The sequence below is a fragment of the Phocoena sinus genome, chromosome 4, assembly GCF_008692025.1.
Source record: "Phocoena sinus isolate mPhoSin1 chromosome 4, mPhoSin1.pri, whole genome shotgun sequence".
Taxonomy (NCBI): Eukaryota; Metazoa; Chordata; class Mammalia; order Artiodactyla; family Phocoenidae; genus Phocoena; species Phocoena sinus.
The window spans coordinates 29249244-29277185 of NC_045766.1; the positions used below are offsets into that span (position 1 = coordinate 29249244).

Sequence of the window (27942 nt, forward strand, 5' to 3'; positions counted from 1 at the left end):
TTACAACCAAAGTACCATGTTTTATTTAATCTTTCCCCTAAAGTTAGACTTTCTGGGTATTTCTAATTTTCCAGAATATTAAATAATTTTCAAATATATGTAGTTGCATAAAGTTTTATCTCATATTCTTATTTATTTTCATAGGATAGGTTATAGAAATTGGATTTATTTGATCAAAGGGTATGAATATTTCTGAAGATCCTGACACATATAGCTTTAGAAAAAAATTCTAAATGGAAGGCACTTCCAGTGAGGACAATAAATACCAACTGGAGAAAAAAGCCATCATCTGAATATGGCCCTCAAGTCCAAACAATAGACACAAGGTAGATGACCATATCTTGATAAAGAAAAGCATTCTTGTTCTTATTCAAATGATTCCAGGCTATAAAAAAAAAAAAAAAGAAAGAAAGAGAAACAAGGTGAGTAAACTTGACTTGATTAATAATCCATAATCCAAGTAGCAACTTAAACTTATAGTTTATATGCAAAACATGATAGAATAGGAAAATATCTACTTGAAACTACCAGGAAAGGTCTTATACATTATATGTTGTTAAACAAGGTATAAGATGTCTCATTCGTGATTTCTCTTTACTCTGGACTTGCTGGATAGGTTTAGCAGTTCCCACCATAATTAAATTAACGTTAATATTTTAGCAGATGAAGCAGAAGTAATTTCAATAGGATAAAGACATATTTCTCTTCTTCAAAACCACTCACTAATGACTCAATATAAAAAAGGATTATTTGAATGTAGCAGCATTCAAAAGAGAAATTATATCACTGGGATTAGGTTGTGAGCCTTCGACTATTTTATGAACAGGGACATTCTCAATAAATGGTAAGATTTCTTTGAGCTTTGAGTTATTTCTACATAGAAACATTGCTCATTTAAAACACCTGTGGTGTTTTCACCATACAACATGGAACGTGATTTTATAGTTATTCCATCGATTCAATCCACTTAGATAAGCCAACAGACACATCGGAATATTAGAAAAAATTGAGGTATTAGAGGTTGAGTAAACATGAGGGCAGTAGGAATAGAAAGAAAATGATGGAATTCTATAATCCTTCCAACAAGATCCATTGAGTCCTGGACAGTGGGGGTAAAATGGAGGAGGTACAGGTGCCAGTGGGGTTCTGTTACCTGGATGATGACTGAATAGGTTCCACACAGTATCTTGGACAACTGAATGACTACTCTGACGAGGCAGACAATCACTTGAAGACCACTGAGAGCTATGAGAATAGAAAATAAGATGATGTTCCACTCCACTACATGTGCTGGTTCCAGGCACTGAATCCATACGCTAGAATCTGTAAGGAAACTGAGAGAGAGGAAGGAAATGGTCAACATGATGTATGGCCAAGCCTAAAGACTTGGTCCAAGGAAGAAGGCTACAAGTTTTCATATGTTTGGGAAATTAAGATACTGATATATGATTAAAAAACAATATTATTAAATGTGAATGCATATATAAAATTATTCAGGCACACAATTGAACACGTAGTATGCACAGCACAGGGCTATGCTTATTAGGAACATGGTGCCTGCCTCAGACAATTCTAATTCACTTAGGAGGCGAGATGCATACTGAAGAGTTTCAACAGCAATGAAAGGCCTCACATGTCAATACCAAGAGAGGTAGAGATTGCCCATTTCCCAGGAGTCCAAAGTTAGCCTAGGCTATCAGGGACAGGGCTGAGCTAGCACTGGATATAAAATCACACAGGTGGTAAAAGAGCAAAGAGAAATGATGCTATTATTCTTAGACTCTGTCCCAAAGCCTTTTAGAACAATGGTTCTCAAATTTGAGCATACATCAAGATTATCTGGAAAGCTTGTGAAAATGCAGATTGCTGGGTCCCAGCCTAGAGTTTCAGATTCAGAAGGTCTGGATGGGGTGGAGACTTTGTGTTTCTATGTTCCCAGGTGATGTTGATGCTGCTGGTCTGGGGTCCACTGTGTGTTCTGCAGCTCTTAAAAAGATTGAGATTATGAGGTGGAAAAGCAAAAGACTGAATGGTTTAATCAGTCTAGCGTAGCACAGGATTTTGAGAATTAAACCACCTCCACGTTTAAGATAGTCTTAAAACCATGCTGAATTATCCTGTCTTTTGCCCACTTCCAGGTCAGCTATGGCCCTTAACATTTCTCCAAGAGTGACACTCTCTTTGTTGAACTAAATGGAAAGTAAAAACTGGTCTCCTCAAAAAAAAAAAAAAAAAAAAATCCCCCCCCACAAAAACAATCAAGCCCAGTTACAGGGCAGAGCTGTTTGTAAATATCTTGTTGATAGCAAGATGTCTTTTTACAAAACAGAAATTCAAGCAACCTTGGTGCCAGCCAAGTGGTCCTTAACTCTCTCTTTCCTCCCTTTCTTTATTTCTTATTCTCTATGCTCTGGGACATTCAGAGGCACTCTGAGAATTTCTTGGTATTGTTAACGGACCTTAGGTCTCAAGGGATAAACAGCACTGAATATGGAGTCAGAACTCCTGGATCTGTAGGATCTGGGGCCAGGGATTTTACCTCTTTGATCTGGGCAATGGGTATAAAATATCTAACCCTAGGGTTATTGTGAATATTTGATGAGACGTATGTAAAAATGCTTTGGAACCTATAAAGCACAATACAGATGTAATTTCCTGTTATCATTTCCTTAGACCCACTTCATACACCCTCCTACTCCTAACTCAGTCTCAGATCCTTACTCTAGACTGTTCCCAGTATATACTCTGCACAGATCATCCAACACTTTAAAGCAAGATGCCTTGCAGGATTTCTCTTTTTCTCCTAGGATACGGTCCTATTTATTCTTCTTGTATCAATGGAATGAGTCATAAATGCACTATCAGGGTTCTGGAAAGGAATAGAGAAATTTGCCCTGATACTCATTCTCTCCACAATTTCTGTACATCGTTCTAACAAAACATATACTTCGTTATGTTGTAATTCTATCTATAGCTATATCTGTATATCTGGTTCCTCACTACACAGTGTACTGTGAGAACTCTGTTGTGATTTATGCATCTCTAAATGGCCATGTCTAAGGCCTAAGGCAGTGCCTGGGGCATTGCAAAGATCAACAAATGCTGGTTGAATGAAACTGATGCAGGATCCTCGCTGGTCACCATGCCAGTGGCTGAACTTAATGGCTGAACTTGCTGTCAACTTGGCAGATGGAAGACCATCATGTGGTATAGAAGGTTATGCAAAGTAATGATTTTAATAATAAAATCTGGCATGTCGAGAATTTATTAAATCTAAGCTGTGCTTTACTTCTGTTTAATTTTCAGTTCTGTGAGGTAGGAATGATTATTATCTCCAGTTTACAGAGGCTCAGAGATATCCAGATATTTGTCTAAGGCCATACAGTTTGTAAGTCGGAGACGGGAGACTTCAGCCCAGATCTACAAGCACTGAAGCTCTGTGCTCTAAGGGCAATGTTCATTCTAAGGCTTCCATCTCAGCAGAATGTTCTGTCAAATCTGTGTGAGTTTCTAGAGGGAAGTGAACCTGTGTAATTTATCTTTGATTGTCTAGCACCTAATCCAAGTCAGGGACATAGTAGGCGCTTAATAAATATTTGTTGAATAAATGTACACATGAAGAGGTGATTTGGGCAATTTTCAGCTGATTTGTTCAACATTAACAGCTGTTCCACCTTGCATTCACCAAGCCTTGGAAACTTCTTTAGGGGCCCAGAAACTTAGCTTCCCTTCATGGCCTCCAATTTTTCACCTCTAAACACTTTTATAGAGCTGGAATCAGGTGAATACAAATATCTAGGGCAACTTTAAAGGAGGAATGAAAAGGCATGTGGGCAGCCTGAGATTCCTGCATTGAAATTGGAGGCTTACTTGTTTTGGGGGTGGGGAAAAGTTCAGGGGCTGGTGGCATAAAGAACGACTCTTTGTACACAGTGGGACTTTCTACATTAGGGTCCCCTTTCCTGAGCCCTTTCAATCCCAAAGGAGTGTCTCCTTCAAGTGTTCAGAAAGACCTGAATTAATTTTCTAGGTTCTCCTGACCTGAGGGAGAGCTCTGCTCACAGCATGGGGTACCTCGTGGACACTTGAGAATAAAGGCAGCTATGGGCACAGAAGCAGTTGTGCTGTGCAGGCTGAGGTGAGCAGGTAAAACTCCAAATGGATGTGGGCTTTGAACAATAGAGCCAGCCATGGGGATTTGAGAAGAAAGTGTAACTTCCCCAGGGAATGGTACCGACACTCCTTCATTTTATTCCATTGGAATTGTCTGTGCAGTACAAGACAGGGAGAGATTGAGTAGATCTTCTTGTATCTCTGTCTGGGCCCTGCTCCCTCCCGAGCTGGTAGGGCCATGAGCCAGCACAATGCCAGTGTGAGGCATTCTGTGATCCAGGACTGGGTCCCTCAACGCTTGACTGAACTACCAGCCTTCGGAGCAAGGCTACCCTTAGGACTCTTGTTCAGTACATGCTCCATAAGCTCTTGGCTCCTTCCACAAAATCCTGCACCTACTCATGTCCCTGGATCTCACTTGGCTGCCCACCTTGCCTGGTTCTACCTCCGCGTGACCCCAATTGTATAGCTCCGGATGGCACCATCCAACGGCATTGTGATTCTCTCCCAGCCAAGCCCTTTCACATCTGTAACAGACTCCATGTCCAGCCTGGCCACAAAACAAGACTGACTTCCCAGAGCCACCCAAGCCCCAAGCTCCAGCAATTACCAGACCCCAATAACGACGAAGCCCTGTTCTGCAGTACGGCAGAAACACGCCTTTCATTCGGAAATGTCCACGACAGCCTTAAAATAGTGAATGCATGTGACATTAAAAGACTGGAGAAAAAAAAGATCTAAACAGAGTTCAGTGTAGGAACCAACTGGTCTGGACATTAGTAAACTATTAGGAACATTCTGGACTAAGGTAGACACAGAACCGCTAAGTGATCATGGAAAATAAGTATAGGCATGCAGCCAGGTGTTTCTGACTTTCAGACCTCCTCCCAAATCAGGGAATTATTCCTTACCGTCCTGCAGTGCCTTCAAAGGCATACTCCCAGCCATCAGGGGTGCGGCAGTAAGGGCCCTGAAGAAGGCCCAAAACAGATATGACCAGGCAGTATCCAGAGAAAGCAATTCCAAGGGCAGAAAAGATCATCGACAGCAGTGTCTAAATTAAACATAGAAGGAGGTTAGTGCCATAGAATGAGACAAGGGGATATTGTGAATACGTGATCAGATAGGTAACTTCCCCAGTCATCCAAGCCTACTGCAGCCTGTGTAATAACAAATGCCCACAGAAAAAAAGGAAACATTTAATCCAAACCCACTTGATCTTAAAAATAAGTTTTTAAATGATATTTTTCTTTGGCATTCCATAGAGAAAATTAGTTGATTTACTAAATTTCTCCCCTTTTTTTCTGGAGCTTTGATATTGAAATAATGATCAACTCATACATAAATGCAATGAAAGGATGTGATCAATCAATCTATACTTCTTTATTGAAGACAGGTTATTTTCTAGGTAGGGTGGGTTCTCTAAGAATCAAAATCTATGATCCTTGTTTTTCTCTTATGAAGATGATATTTGAATATGTTCTCATGCAGGAATATGTGGGGAAATATCATGTGTTAGCCTAGATGGTCATGTTTATACTCAAGTGAGCATGGGATTGAAGGGGAGGTGGGTATTTTCATTTGAGTAGAAAGAATGAGCAATGTTCACCGCCAGATCCGTACAAGCTAAGTTGTGAGACTAAGGAGATTGATCTGATCTAAAAGGGATTCCTACAGATGAGTAGAGGGGAGAAGCTTGGCATGGTGCTAAAACTGAGAAAGCAGGGCTAAGGGATAAGACACAATCCAGCCCTTATATCACTTATAACATGAGTGTAACTTGGGAGATCCAGGCAGAAGGTGGCCTTGGATGCTGGATCAAGGAGACTGGACTTCATCCTTCAGAGTAAGTGGATTTTTCTCCCACAGCCTTGGATTAAAATTTTTTTTCAAATCTACAAAAAAGTTGAAAGTATAGTACCTTTTTCTTAGACTCAACTTTTGTGACTATGCTACCATTTTTGCTTGCTCTCTCTCTGTATGTATATGTACATCGACAAACACATATATTTATTTACATTTTTGTCGCTTAACCATTTGAAAGTAGGTTGCGGACATTGGGATATCTCACCCCTAAACGCACCAGCACTTATGTCCCAAGAATAAAGATATTCTATTATTCTGCAATTGTTATTCCTTTTTTGTACAGGATCCAACGAAGGTTTAGGCACAAGTTTACATCTCTTTGGTTTCCTTTAATCTACACTAGTCTTGCTGCCTTTTTTCTTTCAGGATATTAAATTGTTTTTAAAGAATCCCAGCCAGTTGTCTTGTAGAAAGTCCCACGTTCAGGGCTTTTCTGATTGTTTCCTCACAATTGGACTTGGATTAAACACTCTGACGAGAACATGTGGGGCTTCCCTGGTGGCGCAGTGGTTGAGAGTCCGCCTGCCGATGCAGGGGACACGGGTTCGTGCCCCGGTCCAGGAAGATCCCACATGCCGTGGAGCGGCTGGGCCCGTGAGCCATGGCCGCTGAGCCTGCGTGTCCGGAGCCTGTGCTCTGCAACCAGAGAGGCCACAACAGTGAGAGGCCCGTGTACCGCAAAAAAAAAAAAAGAACATGTGATTGGCATGGGTACATTATGGGCCTCTCACTTCTACTGATGATGCTAAATTTGATCTCTTGGTTAAAGTGGTGTCCTTCAGATCTATAAATGTCCATTTTCTACTTTGCTATTAGGAAGGCATTTGTGAGGTAATACTTCGAGACTGTGTCATATCTTGTTCCCTAAAGACATGTCAACAGGTGGATTTAGCATCTACTGATGACCCTCATGTTCACTGATCACCGATTATCACAATAAGCGATTGTAATGTACTGCTTTTCTAATTTTTCATTTCTCCTGCATTTGTAAGTTATCATTTTTCTATACAGAAGAACTTCTATTTCCCATTTCTCTCCTCTGCCCCTCTCTTTCTGTAATATTGTGGACGCATGGATTTTCTAATTCATTATGTTATAACTCATAATTGTTATTATTCCTTTCGATGCTCAAATGGTTCAAGGGAACCCTTGAACATCCTTGAACAAGGAACATCCCTTCAAGTCAATTCCTGTACCCTTCAACATACTCCTATCATTCTTTGAACACTTCCTTGCTTCCTGGCACAAGATGTCCCAAGATCAGTTTGAATTTATGCTGCCTTAGACCTGGAATAGCTCTTTTTCTAACAAGCCGTGGAATTAGTTTTTGAGCAAGGAAGTGACATGAACCAATAAATGATTTTGGAAAATTACTCCGGCAGTGGTGGCACACCAGCCAGAAGTGAGAGAGCCCCCAGATAAGAATTCCATGTGGAGAAAACATCAAGTTGTGGCAACAAAGACACACACTGGACAAAAAGACATTGAGGAGGAAATGAGTAGCTGGAGATGGGCTGAAAAAAATTCCAGAGTTTGGGACTTGAGTGAAAAGGAGACAGAAATAGGGATGCCGAGAAAAGCAGTATTGTTTGGGAGAAAATTTAATTTAGTTTAAAAAATGTCGATTTCGAGTGAGAGTAGGATGGCCAAACAGAAACATGCAGTGGTCAGTTGATAAATTCAAAAGCTGAGACCAGAAAAAGAACAAAAAACCTGCAAGTTTTGGAACAAAGTTTATATCAAATTATATTTCTTTGCTTGGAGTTATTTTATAAATGTAACATCAATACATGATCATTATGGAAAATCAGAAAAAAAGTATTTTTAAAACACAAAGAAGGAAAGAACAATTATGCTTTTTTCCTATTTGATACTAGTAATCTCATTGGCAACTTCACATATGATGGAAAGCTCTTTCAAGTTATGTTTTCATATTGATTGTTAATAGAGTTTTGCCTTGTCATGGGATGAGATAAATAGTTTTTTTTTAACAGTAGATTTTCTGTTAGTTTATACTTTGTAAAAAAGTATTTACCTATTTGCCAGTGTCATCTTTGAAAAAGGAAGAAGGACGTTTTCAAAAGATTGAGCTCCTTATTTACCAAATGGCCTTAAGCAGTTTGCTGGAAAGATCAGTGAAGAATTTCTCCATTTGGTGAATTTACAGCCATAGCATAATATATATATGTATGTATACATGTATAAATTACAATCTAATGAGTGGATACAATTGCACAATCGAAGTAAGCCTCAAAATAAAGTGGGAATAAGAGTCTCTCTGAGTCACAGTGTCATTGTCCGTAAAACGTAGATGATGTAGATGGTTACAGCGCCTACATAATAGGGCTGTTTCAAAAATTAAAGGATACAATGCATATAAAAATTATTTGAAAAGTGAAAAGCATAATCAAAATATTATCTATTATTTCAAGTGCCCTTATTTGGCCAGTATTTGTTTTCCAGTGATAACAACCCACAGAATGTTGGCAGAAGATGCAACACCACAAAGGAATGGGGTTCAGGTCGTGCTGCTCCAAAACATGGCATCTTGGCATACTAATATCTTAAGCCGAAGAAGTTTGTGGAAATGGCAGAAGAGGGAAGTTCACTCTAACCTCCCCGACCTTCTCACCCTTCTTCCCTGAAACAGGTCATAAAACGCCCAGGTGAAAGATACCCTCCCTGCACCTGGAGGAAGGAAAACATTCTTATTACCAGAGACTAAAATTTGGGGCCAAGAACTCTGTATAAATAAGTGTTGTTTAACTAAACCTTATTTTCCTAGTTACTTCTTCACCTTTTTCTATTCCTAACCCAAATCTGTCTTGTCAATTCTTCACAAAGTTCTTATTTCTTTATCTAAAAAGTTTAGGTGCTTCCTGCTCTAGTCACATCTTCAGGGTCTTCATTCTCTTGTGAAATCACACATGTACATGTAAAAATTCAATAAAATTTGTATGCTTTTCTCATGTTAACCTGTCATCAGATTAATTTTCAGACCCAACCAGGGACCCAAAGAGGGTTGAGGAAACTTTTTTTCTCCTCTACAAAATGAATCTTAGATGACCTAAATTTCCATTCCAGAGCTTCAGAAGTTACAAACTGGTGCAGACTCAAATCTGGCCTGCAAGATGTGTTTTATTTAGTTTCAATGAGAATTAATTGCCAACATTTTATAGTTGTGAAGTTTTATTTAAAACTCCATATTTCTACTTCCTATTGAAAATTGAGAATTATTGCCCAATATCGTAGTGGTAGCAATTGGCTGGACCTGAGTAGCAGCTCCCTCTCTTCCTTAAATAGAAAATTTGCTCTAATGTCTACATATTTCACTGCCATCAGCTATTTGGCATCTGGGGGCATATCAGTTAGGACCCCTATCCTAGAGCATACTTTTTTTTTTTTTTTTAAACATCTTTATTGGGGTATAATTGCTTTACAATGGTGTGTTAGTTTCTGCTTTGTAACAAAGTGAATCAGCTATACATATACATATGTTCCCATATGTCTTCCCTCTTGCGTCACCCTCCCTCCCACTCTCCCCATCCCACCCTTCCAGGCTGTCACAAAGCACCGAGCTAATATCCCTGTGCCTTGCGGCTGCTTCCCCCCAGCTATCTACCTTACTACGTTTGTTAGTGTGTGTATGTCCATGACTCTCTCTCGCCCTGTCAAAACTCACCCCTCCCCCTCCCCATACCCTCAAGTCCGTTCTCCAGTAGGTCTGCGTCTTTATTCCTATCTTACCCCTAGGTTCTTCATGACATTTTTTTCCCTTAAATTCCATATATATGTGTTAGCATACGGTATTTGTCTTTTTCTTTCTGACTTACTTCACTCTGTATGACAGACTCTAGGTCTCTCCATCTCATTACAAATAGCTCAATTTCATTTCTTTTTAAGGCTGAGTAATATTCCATTGTGTATATGTGCCACATCTTCTTTATCCATTCATCCGATGATGGGCGCTTAGGTTGTTTCCATGTCCTGGCTATTGTAAATAGAGCTGCAATGAACATTTTGGTACATGACTCTTTTTGAATTTTGGTTTTCTCAGGGTATATGCCAAGTAGTGGGATTGCTGGGTCATATGGTAATTCTATTTGTAGTTTTTTAAGGAACCTCCATACTGTTCTCCACAGTGGCTGAACCAATTCACATTCCCACCAGCAGTGCAAGAGTGTCCCCTTTTCTCCACACCCTCTCCAGCATTTATTGTTTCTAGATTTTTTGATGATGGCCATTCTGACTGGTGTGAGATGATATCTCATTGTAGTTTTGATTTGCATTTCTCTAACGATTAATGATGTTGAGCATTCTTTCATGTGTTTGTTGGCATTCTGTATATCTTCTTTGGAGAAATGTCTATTTAGGTCTTCTGCCCATTTTTGGATGGGGTTGTTTGTTTTTTTGTTATTGAGCTGCATGAGCTGCTTGTAAATTTTGGAGATTAATCCTTTGTCAGTTGCTTCATTTGCAAATGTTTTCTCCCATTCTGAGGGTTGTCTTTTGGTCTTGGTTATGGTTTCCTTTGCTGTGCAAAAGCTTTGAAGTTTCGTTAGGTCCCATTTGTTTATTTTTGTTTTTATTTCCATTACTCTAGGAGGTGGGTCAGAAAGGATCTTGCTGTGATTTATGTCATAGAGTGTTCTTCCTATGTTTTCTTCTAAGAGTTTGATAGTTTCTGGCCTTACATTTAGGTCTTTAATCCATTTTGAGCTTATTTTTGTGTATGGTGTTAGGGAGTGATCTAATCTCATACTTTTACATGTACCTGTCCAGTTTTCCCAGCACCATTTATTGAAGAGGCTGTCCTTTCTCCACTGTACATTCCTGCCTCCTTTATCAAAGATAAGGTGTCCATATGTGCGTGGGTTTATCTCTGGGCTTTCTGTCCTGTTCCACTGATCTATCTTTCTGTTTTTGTGCCAGTACCATACTGTCTTGATTACTGTTGCTTTGTAATATAGCTAGAGCATACTTTGAAAGAACCAAGCAGAAAATCCAGGGAATCCTCTCTCCCTTCCTCCTGCTCTTTCCACTGAGATGCCAGTCATCTCATCCAATGTTGACTATGACAGTGTCCAGACTCTACGCTATTTCTAGCATCCATTTGTGCTGGAGATGCTAATAATAAGTTAAGGCAAATTGAACACGTGGATTTTTATTAGATACTTAACGGTACAAACATTTCTTTTCTAGAAATTCCCTGAGTACATAGGTTAAAATTTACCTGAATCCATTGCTTCACCTAGACCATTTTGAAAGCTTTTCTGTAGTATAATACCAACAGTTACTGGGGGATGTTTGATTCAACTGGTTAAGAAAGTAGACTCTCACACACACACACACACACACACACACACACACACACACACAGGGAGAGTATTTTGGTCTTCTAATTCTTCCCCACTATGGGCACAATGGTGAATTAAACAACGAATTTAATCTTCCAAAAGCAGCAGTCAAATAAAGTAAGCCATACCATCTTGGCCACATATTTAAATGTAATTGCACCTCGGACCAACTAAGTCAGAGTCTCTGGGCGTGGGATTCTAAGGCCAAGCTCCCAGATCATTGCAATGTGCAGACAACATGTGGAACCACTGCTGCAAAGAATGCCTCCCAGACCTCTGGCAAAGCTCCTCCTGGTTAATGAATCATATTCTCTTTGAGTCACAGGTGACTCATCTATAAAACAGGAGTAGCAATGATATAATTCATTGGGTAAATGTGAACAAACTATGAAGTGCTATGCAAATACGAATAAATGATGATGACAGGAGGAGGGGGAGGTGGATGATGGTGGAAATACAGGAACCCAGTGCCTGTGTGTTGAGCATAGGTTTAGCAAATGTGGTTGTATTGTTCTCTCTTGACTCTATTGTAATTATCTTTAAAGTTCTAGCTTTAAAAATGTACATCGTATATACCCAACTCTGAGATAAATCTAATGCTGTGTGAAAGAAGCCAGATACAGAAGACAAATACTGTAGGATTCTATTTATATAAAATACAAACTAATCTATAATGACAAAAAGAGATCAACAATTATCTTTTGGGGGTGACGAAAATGTTCCATATCTTGACTATGATGCTAGTTTCATGGGTAGAGTCAACTGTCAAAACTCATGGAATTTTACACTTTTAATGGATGGCATTTATTATATGTAAATTAGTCTTCAATAAAGTTGATAAGGGAAAAAATAGACTCACAGAAACCCAGTTCGGAAAAGGTAATCTTATTTTCTAATTTCATGTATCTTTAAATATTGAATTGCTAGAAGAATATCAGTAGAACAAAAGTGGAGGAAAACGGTAGACAAAATAGATAATATTTGGAGGAAACTCTTGGGCTCTGAACTGAAAGGATGATGGAGAGGGTACAATAGTGTCAATATTTTCACGTCCCCAAGTGAGAGGAAAGAAAGCCAGAGCACACTCAACCATCCTCAAAACACTATTGTTCTTACCATGTATTTTTTGCTGCAGTTTTCACTCTGGCAACATTTATAGTTGTTATCATTCTCCAGTACAAGAAGAATTGCTGCTACTATAAGCATCTACAGTAGGGAAGAGAAAAGATATCAGAAATGGAATACTAGTTTGCAGTCATGCTCATAATCAGAGCACAGTGTTTCAGAGCGTAGACTCTGGGATCAGGTAGCTCTGGGTTCAAATCCCACTTCTGCCACTTAATATCTGTATGCACTCCAGAGTCCTTTCCTACAAAACGATGCTGAGAACTCACCTCTTGGGGTTGTTATGAGCTATTGTACGTAAAATTTTGAATAGTGTGCTTGATTCATAACATGTGATTGATAAATGTTAGCTGTTATCATAGTTATCAGTTATCAAGAGCTAATGATTGAGGAGGGGCAAATGGTACGGACATGAGAATAGCACCCTCTGCAGCAAGCACGCACTTCTCACTGACTCAGTTGTGGAGGACAAAGGAAAACCATTCACCAGACTTTGCCATTTGCCAGCCTCTTTCTATTTACTGCCCTCTGGGAATCCAGGTGAAAGGTATGGTTACTCTGAAACTAAATCTCTTAATCCAAAATAAAGTAAATTCAATGTCCCCGAGTATTCAGATCATCTTAGATTCAGATTTTCCAGTGGGTTTTGTCTGTATGAAGCCAACAAACTGGGAGAATTCAGTGTATTCTACTTCCCTTTCTTGGTATCTGGGAGAAAGGGCTCAAGTTCAGGAAAGAACATGGATTTCTTTACTATTGGGTTGGCCAAAAAGTTTGTTCAGGTACAGAAAAATCCGAACTATCTTTTTGGTCAACCCAAGATTATAGTCCTTGGTTTGGGCAGGTATGGACTGTGAATTGCTTCTGGCAAATTCTCCACCTATCCTTTCCTTCCACTGTTCAGTACTGAATCTTGTAGTTGAGTTCATTGTTATTTTACTCCTTGTAGTGAATATTTCCACTTTCCAAATTCCTTCAGCCATCATTTATTTATCTATCCATTTAATTATTTATCTATATTCCTCTCCTTTCTCCAAAAAGGATTTGACCTTGAAAGAATATTTTTCAAGAATTCCTAGACAGTGAAAACTAGAGAATAGGTTCTTCTTACAGTTTTAAATTTTACATGGAATATAAGCAAACAGTCTTACATTCTCCTCCTTTCAACACCATTAATTAACACAATTTTAAAGAGATTCTGGTTTAACTTTAGTAATGTCTTGCAAATCTTCCACTTATTACAATTATATATTGAGAGAAACAATGACAAGATAAGCCACAATAAACCAGGTGCAGTAACCAGCCTCATTACAATATTGTTAGAAATAATTAGACCTAGATCCTAGAGTCCTGTGCCAAAGGAGAAACACAGGCATAGCCCGTGTTTAAAGAGAAATTTCTCTCCCTTTTTGTTGTAAAATATAGCTGCAATACAGAGGGCTCAAGAATAATGGAGGAAAATTACCCCAAATACCACTACTCTCACATGTTTTTAAGTATGTACTCCCACATGTGTATATTTTACATAATTTCAATCATAATGTATTCACAATTTTGTAATATCTTTTATCACTTAATATAAAATAACATGTGTTTTCCATGTTGCTACATGTTCATAACTACAATTTTCATCCTTTATAAAGTGAATGGACCATAATCTATTTTGCCATGTCTATGCTAGGATGCTTCTAGTTTTTTGCTATTATAGATAATGCTGCCACAAACATCTATGGATACATTTCTTTCCTTATTCTGGATTATTTCCTCAGAATGTATGCTCAGGTTTAAGATTACCAAGTCAAAAGACATAAGCATTTTCATGGATCTTAATATATCATATGAAAAATGTCTCCCAAAGGCTTGCATTTATTTATAGTACCACCACCAACAGTCATTATGTACCTAGCACATAGCACCTTCAGCAGCACTGTGTATTCATATTTCAAAGTTTATTAATTTAACGTGCAAAATGACAAATAAATGAAACTGCTTTCCAACGTATTTATTCAAATATTATAATAATTAAACACCCACAGAGATGTAGAGATAGATTATAATGGATTTTCTTTTTTTTTTTTGCATTCTTGTTGGTATAGAAAGCTTACAGTACACAGTGTGTTTTTTTTTTTTAGAAATGATATGATCAGGAAAAACTTCTTTTCCTCTGAGTTGCCCACATGATTTACTATCAGTTTGTTTTTAAAGAGCACAAAGTCGTCAGAAAAACATCCGTGGATTCTTACTATGGATACTTTGATTTAGTTTTCATCAACACCCACCCAAAGACATTGAGTAACTTGTTTTAAGGTCTCATGACACAAATGACAGAGCTTAGACTGGAACTCAAGTTTGTCTGAATCTTCAAATCTCTGCTTTTCCCACTGTCTTAATACCACTCCAAGCTAGAGAAATCCTGAGTACAGACAGAAAATCCTTTCTAGGAAAGAGCAATGCCACTGGAGATTAAATAGCATAAGTGGACACACAGCTTTCACGAGGATATGCTATTTCTATAGGCCAGTGTCCCACCAACTTTCATTAGGACTAATTTCCCGCATTGCTGGAGCTACATAAGTAAGCAGCTTACTGAAAACAAAGCTACCCTCCAAGTCCTTATGGACTACCTGCCTTTTCACCCCCATCCATCTTCCAAACCCAAACCAAGGATTAGAAGAATGATTTTTCCATGATTCATCATTTTCACTAGGAACAAGTTCATGCTTAGTAAAAACTCCCCCTTCTGCAATCCCAAGTCTCCAAAGTCACACTTACCATAATACCTGAGAAACAGATTCCTTCAAAATACCAGACGTAGTTGGTGAGTTTATTGCTGGATGCATAGGAAGCTTGCCCATTGGGGAAATACAATAATATGTTTACAATTATACTCCAAAGTGCAAGAGGAATCAGCAGACTACTCAGGCAGCTTCCACATTTCCAAGACCCCATGTTACCCTGCTCAGAACCTGCAGGAGATTTCAAGAGTGTAGAATTACATCAAGCCTGTTTTTCTTCCTTACCTGTCTCCCCCCTGCCCCCTCCCCGAGATTACCTACCACTTTCTGGGTCAGAGCCCTTCAGTTCATATTCATGAGGAGTCCAGGACTCGGACAGAACTGCAGCCTGCAATCTGTCGGTGTGGAAATAGTGGTTTACTGTTTGGAGAACAATAGACAAAGATCAACGGCTGAAAAGCTGAGCTGGTCTTCATCCTGTGCCAAAGGAATGTGGTGTTTTTACTGCTTTTTAAAATAAGTCATTTTCCTCTGGATTAGAGCACTCAAGACTGAATCCTGGGCATGTTTGCAGAAGGAAGTTGGAGGGGGGTGGCTGGAATGGAGTCTGGCAAATTTCACCCCACAGTGGACAGGGAGGTTAAAGAGAAAACTACCAAGGGATCTTATATTGGCACCGGATGTGCGTTTTGCTCAAATATTCTGACTTTATGTATCTGTTTTTTATTCAGTGTTCTTTATTGTATGCTCACTATTCACCAAGCACTGTTTAAACTGCAGGGGGCACAAAAAGGACAAAGAAAGGGAAAGACTGGTGAGTTAGGAAAACAAGACATCACAGTTGATGAGTTTATTGTTATAAGACTGGTACTGCTTTCCTCTAAAGAGTTCACATCTATTATCTCTACCTCGCAATAAAATAATAACAGGAATAAATTCATATCTCTTACTGCCTAGGAAAAAGAGGTAAAAGAATTTGGGTAATTTGATTAAGACTTTATGAGTAATAAGTTTGAAGTGAATTTAGGAATTCTCCCTTCCAAATTATTATTATTTTTTAAACATCTTTATTGGAGTATAATTGCTTTACAATGGTGTGTCAGTTTCTGCTTTATAACAAAGTGAATCAGCTATATGTATACATATATCCCCATATCTCTTCCCTCTTGCATCTCCCTCCCTCCCACCCTCCCTATCCCACCCCTCTAGGTGGTCACAAAGCACCGAGCTGATCTCCCTGTGCTATGTGGCTGCTTCCCACTAGCTATCTATTTTACGTTTGGTAGTGTATATAAGTCCATGCCACTCTCTCACTTCGTCCCAGCTTCCCCCTCCCCGTGTCCTCAAGTCCATTCTCTACTCCCTTCCAAGTTATTGCCCTAAATTTAAAGAGCTACAGATCCCTGTAGTTCTGATGACATAAGGAGAAGATTATGGGAAGGAATCTTGGCACTAATATGTTAAAGATAATGTAGACAGTGGTGTAAAGAATTCAAGGGTTGGAAAGCAACTATACTCCAATGAAAATTAATTTAAGAAAAAAATAGAATTCAAGGGTTGGGAATTCCCCAGCGTTCCAGTGGTTAGGACTCTGTGATTTCACTACCGAGGGCCCGGGTTCAGTCCCTGGTTGGGAACTAAGATCCCACAAGCTGCGTGCCACAGCCAAAAACGAAACAAAACAAAACAAAAGGATTCAAGGGTTGCCTGACCTCATTGCCACTTTCTGCTGGCAACCTCAGAACCCTGCTTAACTTAACTTTCTCAAGTCTCAACTTCCTAAGTTGTGAAATGGGGATTAAAAAACAGTACCTTCCCCACAAAGATAATGTGTGGGTTAACAGGATTATGTGTGCAAAACACAGTATCAGGTGATAGAGAAGGAGCAGGCAGTAAATGGGAGCCGTCATTAATAATAAAAAAGCAGTTATAGGAACATCATGGTCAAAATGGTACAGAGCTCAGAAGTAAAGTCTGCTTATGTATTCCTCTCAATACCCAAAGAGTTTTGTATCATGAACCCTGAAAATCTTAACCCTAGAAGTATTTTTTTTTAATAAATTTATTTATTTATTTATTTATTTTGACTGTGTTGGGTCTTCGTTTCTGTGCGAGGGCATTCTCTAGTTGCGGCAAGCAGGGGCCACTCTTCATCGCGGTGCGCGGGCCTCTCACTGTCGCGGCCTCTCTTGTTGAGGAGCACAGGCTCCAGACGCGCAGGCTGAGTAGTTGTGGCTCACGGGCTTAGTTGCTCCGCGGCATGTGGGATCTTCCCAGACCAGGGCTCGAACCCGTGTCCCCTGCATTGGCAGGCAGATTCTCAACCACTGCGCCACCAGGGAAGCCCCGGAAGTATTTATATTTAATTTGTATTATCCTCCAGAAAGTATTAACACTCCATAACATAACTGCTTTTAATTCAAGGGAATAAAAATTTATTTTTACATGAATACTTTAAAATTGTATTATATTTTTTAAAAAATGGAGCTACTTGGAGCCACATTGGGATTCAAATAAAACAAACTAGAAACTAGTAGTCAAACTATGGTGGGTTCCAAAGAGGTTTCGTGGCACCCGCTAATGGATGTGATTTTTTTTTTCTTCCTGTAGTGTTTTTAGCAAAGTGCATCAACAAAGTCTGGTCACTAGATTCCGTACCCCCTCTCCCCAGGGACATAGAAGCAACCTAAAATCACATTTACTAGAGCTTTGGGGATGATGGGGAGAGCAACAACGTCTTTGGTTGAATATTTATTGAGCACCTGCTATGTGTCAGGCACAGTTCTAAGAGTTGGGGAGAGAGATCAGTGAACAAGAAAGTCCAAAATCCTTGCCCTCATGCAGCTTACATTCTACCATAGTGGAGACTAACAATAAAAAATATGTATAAGTAACACATATAACTTATCAGGTAGTGGTAAGTGTGGCTAAAATAAGTCAAGGAAGGACAAGCAAGAGTGCCAGAGAATGGGGCTGGGGATGTCATTTCTGTTGGGGTGGTCAGGGAAGATCTTGCTGAGAAGGTGACATGAGCAAAGAGCTGAAGGAAGCAGAGGGTGTGAGCCCTGTAGAGGACTTGGGGCAAAGCACTGTAGGCAGAGAAAATAGCAAGTGTGCAAAAGCACTGAGGTAGAATGATCCCCAGTGAGGAGACTACTGTCGCTGCAGCCAAGAGAGGGAGGGGAAGAGCAGTAATATCTGAGATTAGTTTTGAGTAGAAAAATGACACGTTAAAAGGCTCACTCTGGCTGCGGTGTTGTGATTAGGCTGTGAAGGGTATGGGTGAAAGAAAGGAGATGAAGCCATTTCACCAATCCAGGCTTCCCATGGGGGATAGTGGCTCAGACCTTGATAGTAGTAGCAGAGATGGTGAGAAAAGGCTGGATTCTGTCTATATTTTGAAGATAGAGCCAACAGTATGTGGTGACAGCTTGAATGGAAGAGAAAGAGAGGAGTCAAAGATGGCCACGTGGTTTGGGGCCTGGGCAACGGGAAGAAGGAAGTTGTCGTTTACTGAAATGAGCAAAACAGCAGGTTGAGCAGGTTGGAAGGGGAAGATGAGGTGGTCAGTTTCAGACATACCAAGTTCTGAGACACTTATTAGAAATCCAAGAGGAGATGCCAATTAGGCTGTCGGATACACAAATATGAAGTTCAGGGAAGAGGTCTGGGATGGAGTATGTGAGAGTTGTCAGTGTATACATGGTATTTAAAGACATGAAACACTATGCACGAATGAGTGTAGTTAGGAAAGAGACCCAAGGACTAGGTCCTGGGAAGTCCAGTGAATCGAGTTTGGGGACAAGAGGGGGAGTCAGCAAAGGAGACTGAGAAGTGGCCAGTGAGTTAGAAGAACGAAGAGCTTATCCTGGAAGTCGAGTTCCTAGTTGAGAAAGAAGTGATCAATTAGAGTTAAGGCTGCCTATAGAGCAAGTAATGTGGGAGGACTGAGAAATGGCTATTGGACTTAGCCATGTGGAGGTCATCAATGAGCTTGATAGGAGGACCTTTAGTGGTGGGACAGACATGAGTCTAACTGGAATGTGTTCATGAGAGAATGAGAAAAGAGGAATTGGAAACAGAGAGAAGAGGTAACACTTTTGGAGAGTTTAGCTGGAGGGAAAGTGGGAGTCCAGGGAAAAAGCTTAAAGGAAAAAATTATAGCACATTCCTATACTGATGGGAATATTCTTGTTGAGGGTTGGGAAGGGGAGGGGAGTGGAAGAGAGAAACTGGGGAGAATTGCTAGAGCTGTGTTCTTGAGTAAATGGGAAGCAGTGGGAGTGTGTGCACAGATGGAGGAGCTGGCCTGAGCTAGCAGCCTGGGCAGCTCTGTCTTAGGAACAGAAGGAAGACAGAGCATAAGGAATTGGAGGTGTGGGAACTTCTGATTGCTTCTGCTTTCTCAGTTAAAACCAGAAGCAGGCTTATCAGCTGAGAATGAAGACGGAGAGAGGATGTTACAGGTTCCGAGGGAGAGGAGAAGGTGTGAAACAGTTGCCTAGGAAAGCAGGATGGTGAACGGTCTAGAGAGATGGGGCAGATGCTGGCAGGCACTGAGGGCCCTCTTGAGGTCATGAATTTATAGTGAGACTAGGCAGCATGGTCAAGTGCTTTTCCCCGTGAAGTTCAACTGCAGAGGTGTGGGCAGAGAGTAGTAAGAAAGCTGGAATCAACCAGGATTGGGAGTTTGCCAGGCAAGTATCATAAAGAGAGGGAAGGGGACAAAGGAATCAAGAATATATATAAGAGAGTGATTATAGTGATGGACTGTGGAAGGAAGAAGGAGGGAAGTAAGGACAAAAGAATATGAGGGACAGTAAAAAAAGGGGTTGGATTTGTAGATTGTGTGTCCCAGTGTGGTTGAAGAATTACTGGTTTTGAATAGCAGAGAGATAAAGAGCTGGAAAGATGCAGATGTAAACTATTGCATATGGAATGGATAAGCTACAAGGTCCTACTGTATAGCACAGAGAACCATATTCAGCATCCTGTGATAAACCATAATGGAAAAGAGTATAAAAAAAGAATATATATATATATAAAACTGAATCACTTTGCTATACAGCAGAAATTAACACAACATTGTAAATCAACTATACTTCAATTAAAAAATGGAATCAAAAGAGATCTGGAAAGATAGAAGGCAGTGATTGGGAAGAAGGGATGCTGGAATTAGAGGTTAAGATGTTTCAGTAATTGGTGGAGACAGTCTAGAGGTATATTTTGGGCTGAATTTTGCTCCCTTGAAATTCATATGTTGATGTCACATAACCTCAGAATGTGACTATATTTGGCGAGAGGGTCTTAGCTAGAACAAGGCTGGTAGAGTGGGCCCTAATCCAGTCTGACTGATGTTCTTGTAAGAAGAAGAAATTTGAACACACAGAGAGATACCAGAGGTGCCTGTGCACAGAGACATAGGAGGACACAGCAAGAGGACAGCCATCTGCAAGCCAAGGAGAGAGTTCTCAGGAGAAACGAAACCTGCCAACATCTTGATCTTGGACTTCTAGCTTCCATCGATGTGAGAAAACACATTTCTGTTGATTAAGTCACCTATTCTGTGGTATTTTGTCATGTCATCCCTAGCAGACTAGTAGGTGTGACCATGGGAGTGAGTGGCCTAAGTAGGGTGGAAAGCAGGAGGATTGGAAGAAAGCAACTGAGACGGCTGGATATTGGAATGGTTCCTTGCAATGAATATTAAAATCAACTATTATAACAATGGTAGTTTGGGAGAGAATGACTGCATTTGGAGAGCCAGCTGCTAAACTCTTCAAGGAACCAAAGAAAGCAACCTTGAGGGAGAATGAACTGAGGGTGGGAAATGATCACAGTATCATCCAGCATTGAAATTTACAGTCTCTCCAGTCAATATTTAACCACCCCTCTCCCATCAACTTTTAAGCAAAGATGTTAAAAAAACTGAAACTGTTTAATTTGGCTTTAAATATTTCTCACCTTGAGACATCAGTCATAGAGATTCTAACAGGCAATGAAATAAGGTAAAAAGGAAGGGGGAGAACAGGATAATCTCTGAAGAGGGTAACTGGCTACCAAGAAACCCAGAAAGAACAGTGTTTTACCAACTTATTTGCAAGGTTCTAAGAGGGTTTAGTTGAGACTTCATAAGTTTTTATTGCCAATATTTTGTACTTTGGAGAGGAGTGATTAGGAATACCTTTTGTTAATGGGACTTCCCTGGTGGCACAGTGGTTAAGAATCCGCCTGCCAGTGCAGGGGACACGGGTTCGAGCCCTGGTCCGGGAAGATCCTACATGCCGAGGAGAAACTAAACCCGTGCGCCACAACTACTGAGCCTGCGCTCTACAGCCCATAAGACACAGCTACTGAGCCTGCGTGCCACAACTACTGAAGCCCACACACCTAGAGCCCATGTTCCGCAACAAGAGAAGCCACCGCAATGAGAGGCCCGCACACTGCAATGAAGAGTAACCCCTATTCGCTGCAACTAGAGAAAGCCCGTGCACAGCAACGAAGACCCAACACAGCCATAAATAAATAAATAAGATACAAAAAAAAAAAAAAAAGAATACCTTTTGTTAAAATTTATGGAGGGTAGAATCCTTGAGCAGTTCCCACCTATCAGTGCTGTGGCTTCCAGGAATTTTCAGTGTCAGTGACGTGAGCTCCAAATCAGGGCCCCCCTCAAAATAATCATGATAAATTGACATCTCTTGAGTATCTTTGTGCTAGGCACTGTGCTAGAAGCTTTCACATACATTAAAAACAAACAAAAAATAAATTTTCACTATGACACTAAACTGAAGGCATTAACTCCATTTTGCATGTAAAACAATGGATCTAATTTTTTAATCTTCCAGGAGCTAGAAGTTAAGCCCAAGATTTAAGACATATTCTTTGAACTCTTCCACCATGTTCACCCTGGCCTGACACACTTCTAGGCGTTAACTCCCTCTTCTTCACTGCAAATAGGTTTCAAGTTTAGATATTTGGATTCTTTGGTAGTGGCTGCCTACATTGCTATTTTGAAGACACACTGGTTTCAGTGGGAGAAATATACAGGCCAGATAAATTACTGATGTCTGCTGTGGAGACGGGGTCAGGGAAGGGAAACATGCATGACTAGTATATCCCAGTCTTGGTCAAGCCCCAAAAGATGTCTCTAATGATGCTTTCATGTCACAGATAGTTATGAAGATTTGGAGGGGCGTGGTGCAGTACCAAACACCATTTGGAAGACTGTTCAGCAAGGGTGACAGAAGTGAATGAAGAGGATATGACTGGCTGAAAAACTTGATAAAATTGTGAAAAGGGGCCGTAAGCAATTTCTTTATCTATGGTTATCCCATTAATCAGAGCATCTAATGAAGTCTCCCTGGACAATTTAAAAAATTACTTAATTTCCCTCCTAAGAAAACTCTTTCTTAACCTGCCTCCTGGAAAAAAAAAAAAAAAAAAAGATGTGTACTCATTAAAAACAAAAAACAAAAAACCTTCCTGAAGCCATTTGTCTCCAGTGAACTCCCGATTTTCTTGTCAAGGAATTCTTCCTAAATCAGGATTTTCGTGCTGGTCCTCCAGGAACCGGGAAGAGTCACTGGGCTGCTGTGCTTATTGGCTGCTTTTGGCCTTGGCTTCCTGTTCTCAACAGCAGAGCTGAGGAAATCCGCAGGATGCCTGCTACCAAGGGACAAAGTGACTCAAGAGGAAACACTCCACCTAAAATAGTCCTTGTGTACAGTCTCAGAGTCACTCTGGAATCAGAATTAATATATCATCCCGGAATTAATTCCATAGGTGGTTAGAAGTGGAGAAGAAGGAGGTAACTGAAAGAAGTTTATCAAAGAAAAAGATTTGCCGCAAAGATAAAAGCTGAACTGCAGAAAAGGCTAATATTCAGAAAGAGAGTTCATCCTGGGAGTTCAGAGTGGATGCATAGTGATTTCCCCCATTCACCGTGGGCACAAAGCTCTGATCCCGGTCCAACCTAGGGACCCACTGGGAGTGGATGTTTCCTTCAAAACACGGTAGGAAAGCAGCAGTAGAATAGCTACGTAAACAAAAATGGACCATTGGGATGCAGTCTCCTTCGTTTTTGTGTTTATAATTCTTTCTCTAGAATTATCTGGCCCAAAATGTGCATAGTGTGGCTAGATTCTAGATTTGTTTCCAACTAACAGTAAACATCTAGCATATTGCCTCCTGAGAGACGGGAAGTCATATACGATTCATACCCAAAGTTCCCTGAGCAATATTCTACATTTGGAATGACCTCTCAGACTCTTGTCGTACCTGCCCTTTACCCTCTTCTCCCTGACTCCCAGCCCTCTAGAGTCCATTTATTTATTCCAGCTCTTCACAGTGAAGAGAAACCATATTCCACCATTTATTCTTTAAATAGGTATTGAGCAATTACTACGTAGTGGGGAGACTTCTGAGGCGAAGAACACCCGTCCTTGCCCTCAAGATGCTCTGCTCAGAGTCCGATAGGGGAAATTCAAAAGTTCAAGAGCTTTGGAGTACAAAATATTGAATCTCCAATAGATTTAAGCATAGGCTTCTGGGAAGTACAAAAAGTCCCAGGAACTTTGAATGGAGCTGGGGTTTCACAGGAGATTCCTAGGAAGGGCAGGGACAGAACTGAGTCATCTAGCTTAACAGAAGCATGTAGCTGAGCAAGCTGAGACTCAGTCAAAGATAAATATACACTGGGGGATAAATGCAGTGTATAAAGCTCATTGGATCTTGGTCTGGAAGACAACACGATGAAATACATTTTGGGGACAGTTGGAAAAATACCCACATAGATAGTGTTAGACTATATTAGAAGTTGTTTTATTTTGGGTGTAGAAGTGGTGTAGTTATGAAGCAGGTTGTTGTCATTTTTAGGAGATAGATACACCTGAGAGTGTATTTAGTGGTTTAGCAGAAATATGAAATTTGAAATAGCTTTGCAGAAGAAGGGGGCGGAGGAGGTGAAGGATGGATATATGGTAGATAAATGAAGCAAATGTAACAAAACGTTAACAATTGTTGAACTGAATTTGGATGTTCATTGCACTCGTTTTTCAACTTTCCTGAATTTTTGAAAATGTTAATAAAACATGGTTGAAGAAAAAAAAAAGTTCCCTGGTAGATAGTTGCATAAATGCCAACACTACCCAAAATTCAGAGGGTGCTTTCATCTTGGGAATACAAAGTAGAAAATAAATGCTCTGCCCAAACAAGTGCCTTAGGTTGCACAGAAGCACTGAGGCGGGACACAGAGTGGTCCACTCTGCAACTCGGAGCAAGTAGAGCTCGGCTCTGTCCAGCTGCCCGAGTGGGACACAATGGATGGATGTTGTTGGGAGGGTGCGTGAGAAGGAGCTCAGAGCTCGAAGAGTCTGAGCTGTATGTCAAGCCGGAGAGCCTGGATCTTATCCTGAGGAAGTCAGAGCCACTTAAGAATGGAGGGCATTTTAGAGGCTTGTTCTGGTTTCAGTTTGAAGGATGGATCAGAGTTTGGAAGGCATGGAACGAAGAGGTCATTCCAGAGACTACTGCAGTAATTCCATCATAATTAAAGAAGGCCAAAGGCAGAGCAACAGAAATTCTCATCTGTTGCTGGTGGGAATGCAAAATGGTACAGCCACTTTGGAAAACAGTTTGGCAGTGTCTTACAAAATTAAGTATACACATACCGTACAACCCAACAATCTCGCTCTGAGATATTTACTCAAGAAAAGTGAAAACATGTATAGGAATGTTTAGAGCAGCTTTTTCATAATCACGAAAACCTGGAAGCCTCAACTTGTAAATGGGTAACTAAATTTTACCTTCATGAATGAATACTATGCAATGAGAATGGAGTGAAGTACTGATACTACAGCATCACGGATGAATCTCAAAAGCATTGTGTTAGGTGAGAGAAGCCAGACTACATACCGTATGACTCTGAAAAAGACAAAGCTATTGGTATAGAAATAAGATCAGTGGTTACCAGGGGCTGGGGTGCGGGGAGGAGTTGACTATAAAGAGGCACATAGAACTTTCTGGGGTGATGGAAATACTTTATATAGTATTTTTATTGTGGTGGACTTGACACAGTCATATACGTTTATCAAAATCGTATACCTATAAAGTGTGAACTTCATTATATAGAAATTATATCTCAATATGCCTCACTTTCAAAAAAGGAAAAGAAAAAGAATAATATGACCTGAGGACTGACTGGAGAGAGAATAGGGGGAGGAAGAGCAAAATATGTTTCAATGGTCTAGAAAACAGACATATTAATAAAAGAAGTGGTACCTGATACAGTCATTTAACTGCTGCAAGAATGAGATGCTGAATAAAGTTACATTGAGGAGTATTTCAGAATATATTAAAACATTTTCAGCCATTTTTATATGACTTTAGCGGCCAATTTGGCACAAGTGCGAGGAAAATGTTACTAACTTTTAAAAGCATGTAATGGATTCTCGAGAAGAAATTGATGCCCTGGGAACACATAAAGTTTCTGTGTGTGTATATATATGCATGCCCATGCCTGTCTCAAAGCATCTGATGATACTCTTCCTTGGAATATGTTTTTCACGGATTTTACATGTTCTTTAAACAATTAAAATGTATACAAAATGCTTTCTTAGTTCTAATTAATGAAAAATACTAAATATTAATTTTTTAAAAAGAAAAATGCCTATAATACAGTGGCAGAAGTGGACATGGAAATAGTTTGGAGAGAATTTAAGAAGGTAGAATTTTTCCAGGAAGTGATTTTTTCAGATAAGGTATGTTTGCACATAGGGATATGGACCTATCAAGTAAGAATACTACTATATTATTTGTGAAGAAAAAGACTGGAAATAATCTCACTCTCTATTAATAGGAAACTGGTTAAATAAATTATGGCATAATTTATGCCATATAATGGCAATCTATAATAATGGAATACTATACAACTGTTAAAAATGAGATAAATCTATATGCAATGATGGCTGAGTTAGAAAAACACTGTATATAATATTGCTATTTATATAACAAAAAGGTATGATCTATCTATCTGTCTATCTATCATCTATCTTTACACACACATTATATAGGCATAGAATGTCTCTACTACAAGGAGCTGTTTTATCTGTCAGGATCCATTCAGGAGACAGAAATTACACAATAATTTGAATAGTGAAGGTTTAATATGGAAAATGATTAATAATTTACTAAATGGGAATAAGAGAATTCTGAATAATACCCTAGGGCTTCCGACACTGAGAACACTTAGCTGGTTTGAAAAGCAGTGGAGTTTACCTTAGGGCTGTGAGAAACCAAGAGTCCACTCTTGAAAACTGTGCTCACAGCATGGAGGCAGCAGACAGAAAACTGCCTGGTGATCAGGCTTGGCTTGCCAGGATCACCCCAGCAATGTTTTTTTTTGGATCTGTCACATCAGGCAAGGGAAACAAAAGAAAAAATAAGCAAATGGGACTTAATTAAATTTAAAAGCTTTTGCAGAGTGAAGGAAACTACCAACAAAATCAAAAGACAACCTACCGAATGGGAGAAGATATTTGCAAATGTTATGTCTGATAAGGGGTTAATATCCAAAATATATAAACAGCTCATGCAACTCAAAAAACCGAATAACCCAATTAAAAAATGGGCAGAAGACCTGAGTAGACATTTTTCTAAAGAAGACATACAGACGGCCAATAGGCACATGAAAGGATGCTCAACATCACTAATTATCAGAGAAATGCAAATAAAATCCATAATGAAATATCACCTCACACCTGACGTAATGGCTATCATCACAAAGACCACAAAACAACAAATGCTGGAGAGGGTGTGGAGAAAAGGGAACCCTTGTTTACTGTTGGTGGGAATGTAAAGTGGTGCAGCCACTATGGAGAGCAGTATAGAAATTTCTCAAAATATTAAAAACAGAACTACCATTTGACCCAGGAATTCCATTCCTGGGTATATATCCAAAGAAAATGAAAAAACTAATTTAAAAAGATGTATGTACCCCAATGTTCATAGCAGTATTATATACAACAGCCAAGTTATGGAAGCAAACTAAGTTTCCGTCAACAGATGAATAAAGATATATATATGTGTATATATATATATGAAATATTAATGAAATATTACTGTCATAAAGAATGCAATTTTGATCTTTGCAGCAATGTGGATGGGACTGGAGTGTATTATGCCTAGGGAAGTAAGTCAGAGAAAGACAGATATTTTATATTTCACTTACACGTGGCATCTAAAAAAATAAAATGAATGAATATAACAAATAATAAACAGACTCATAGGTATAGAGAACAAACTAGTGGTTACCAGTGTCGGGGGGCAAGATAGGGAGAAGGGATTAAGAGGTACAAACTACTATGTATAAAATAAATAAGATACAAGGATGAAAGTACAGCACAGGGAATATAAACAATATTTCATAATAACTTTAAATGGAGTATAATCTATAAAAATATGGAGTCAACTGTGTTGTACACCTGAAACTAATATAACATTGTAAATCAACTATATACTCCAATAAAAAATAATGATAATAATAAAAAAGAATACACTAGGTCTGAGAAAGGGTACCCAATAAAGGAAAGAACCTGGAAGAATGAGATCCTCAAGGTTGGACACAGACCTCCTTGGAGAGGGGGCAGCCCCTCTGATGGTGTAGTATTTTGCTGGGTTGCCTCAGGTCGCAGCTGGCCCACAGTTGACAAACTATAAGTCACAGGGCAGGCTGACAAGCTGAAAAT

The 27942-nt window shown here is 39.6% G+C and overlaps 1 protein-coding gene across 1 annotated transcript; it reads right to left on the reverse strand.

Moving 5' to 3' along the window:
• Positions 1–27942, reverse strand: TM4SF18 (transmembrane 4 L six family member 18). Its single transcript, XM_032630636.1, has 9 exons — positions 27825–27942; positions 26474–26603; positions 21757–22864; positions 15518–15616; positions 15234–15427; positions 12453–12542; positions 5025–5167; positions 1154–1334; positions 1–385 (listed from the first exon to the last, which is right to left on the reverse strand). Exons 5-9 carry the CDS (start codon positions 15408–15410, stop codon positions 371–373), a joined length of 606 nt encoding a protein of 201 aa, XP_032486527.1. The 5' UTR covers positions 15411–15427; positions 15518–15616; positions 21757–22864; positions 26474–26603; positions 27825–27942; the 3' UTR covers positions 1–370.

Excerpts from the sequence above, each read along its gene's own strand:
- TM4SF18 (XM_032630636.1), bottom strand. The coding sequence starts at position 15,410 with ATGGGGTCTTGGAAATGTGGAAGCTGCCTGAGTAGTCTGCTGATTCCT. Across the intron at positions 12,543-15,233 it reads TCTGTTTCTCAGGTATTATG|ATGCTTATAGTAGCAGCAAT; the intron begins GTAAGTGTGACT and ends TCCCTACTGTAG. Across the intron at positions 1,335-5,024 it reads TTTGAAGGCACTGCAGGACG|TTTCCTTACAGATTCTAGCG; the intron begins GTAAGGAATAAT and ends CCTCTCTCTCAG.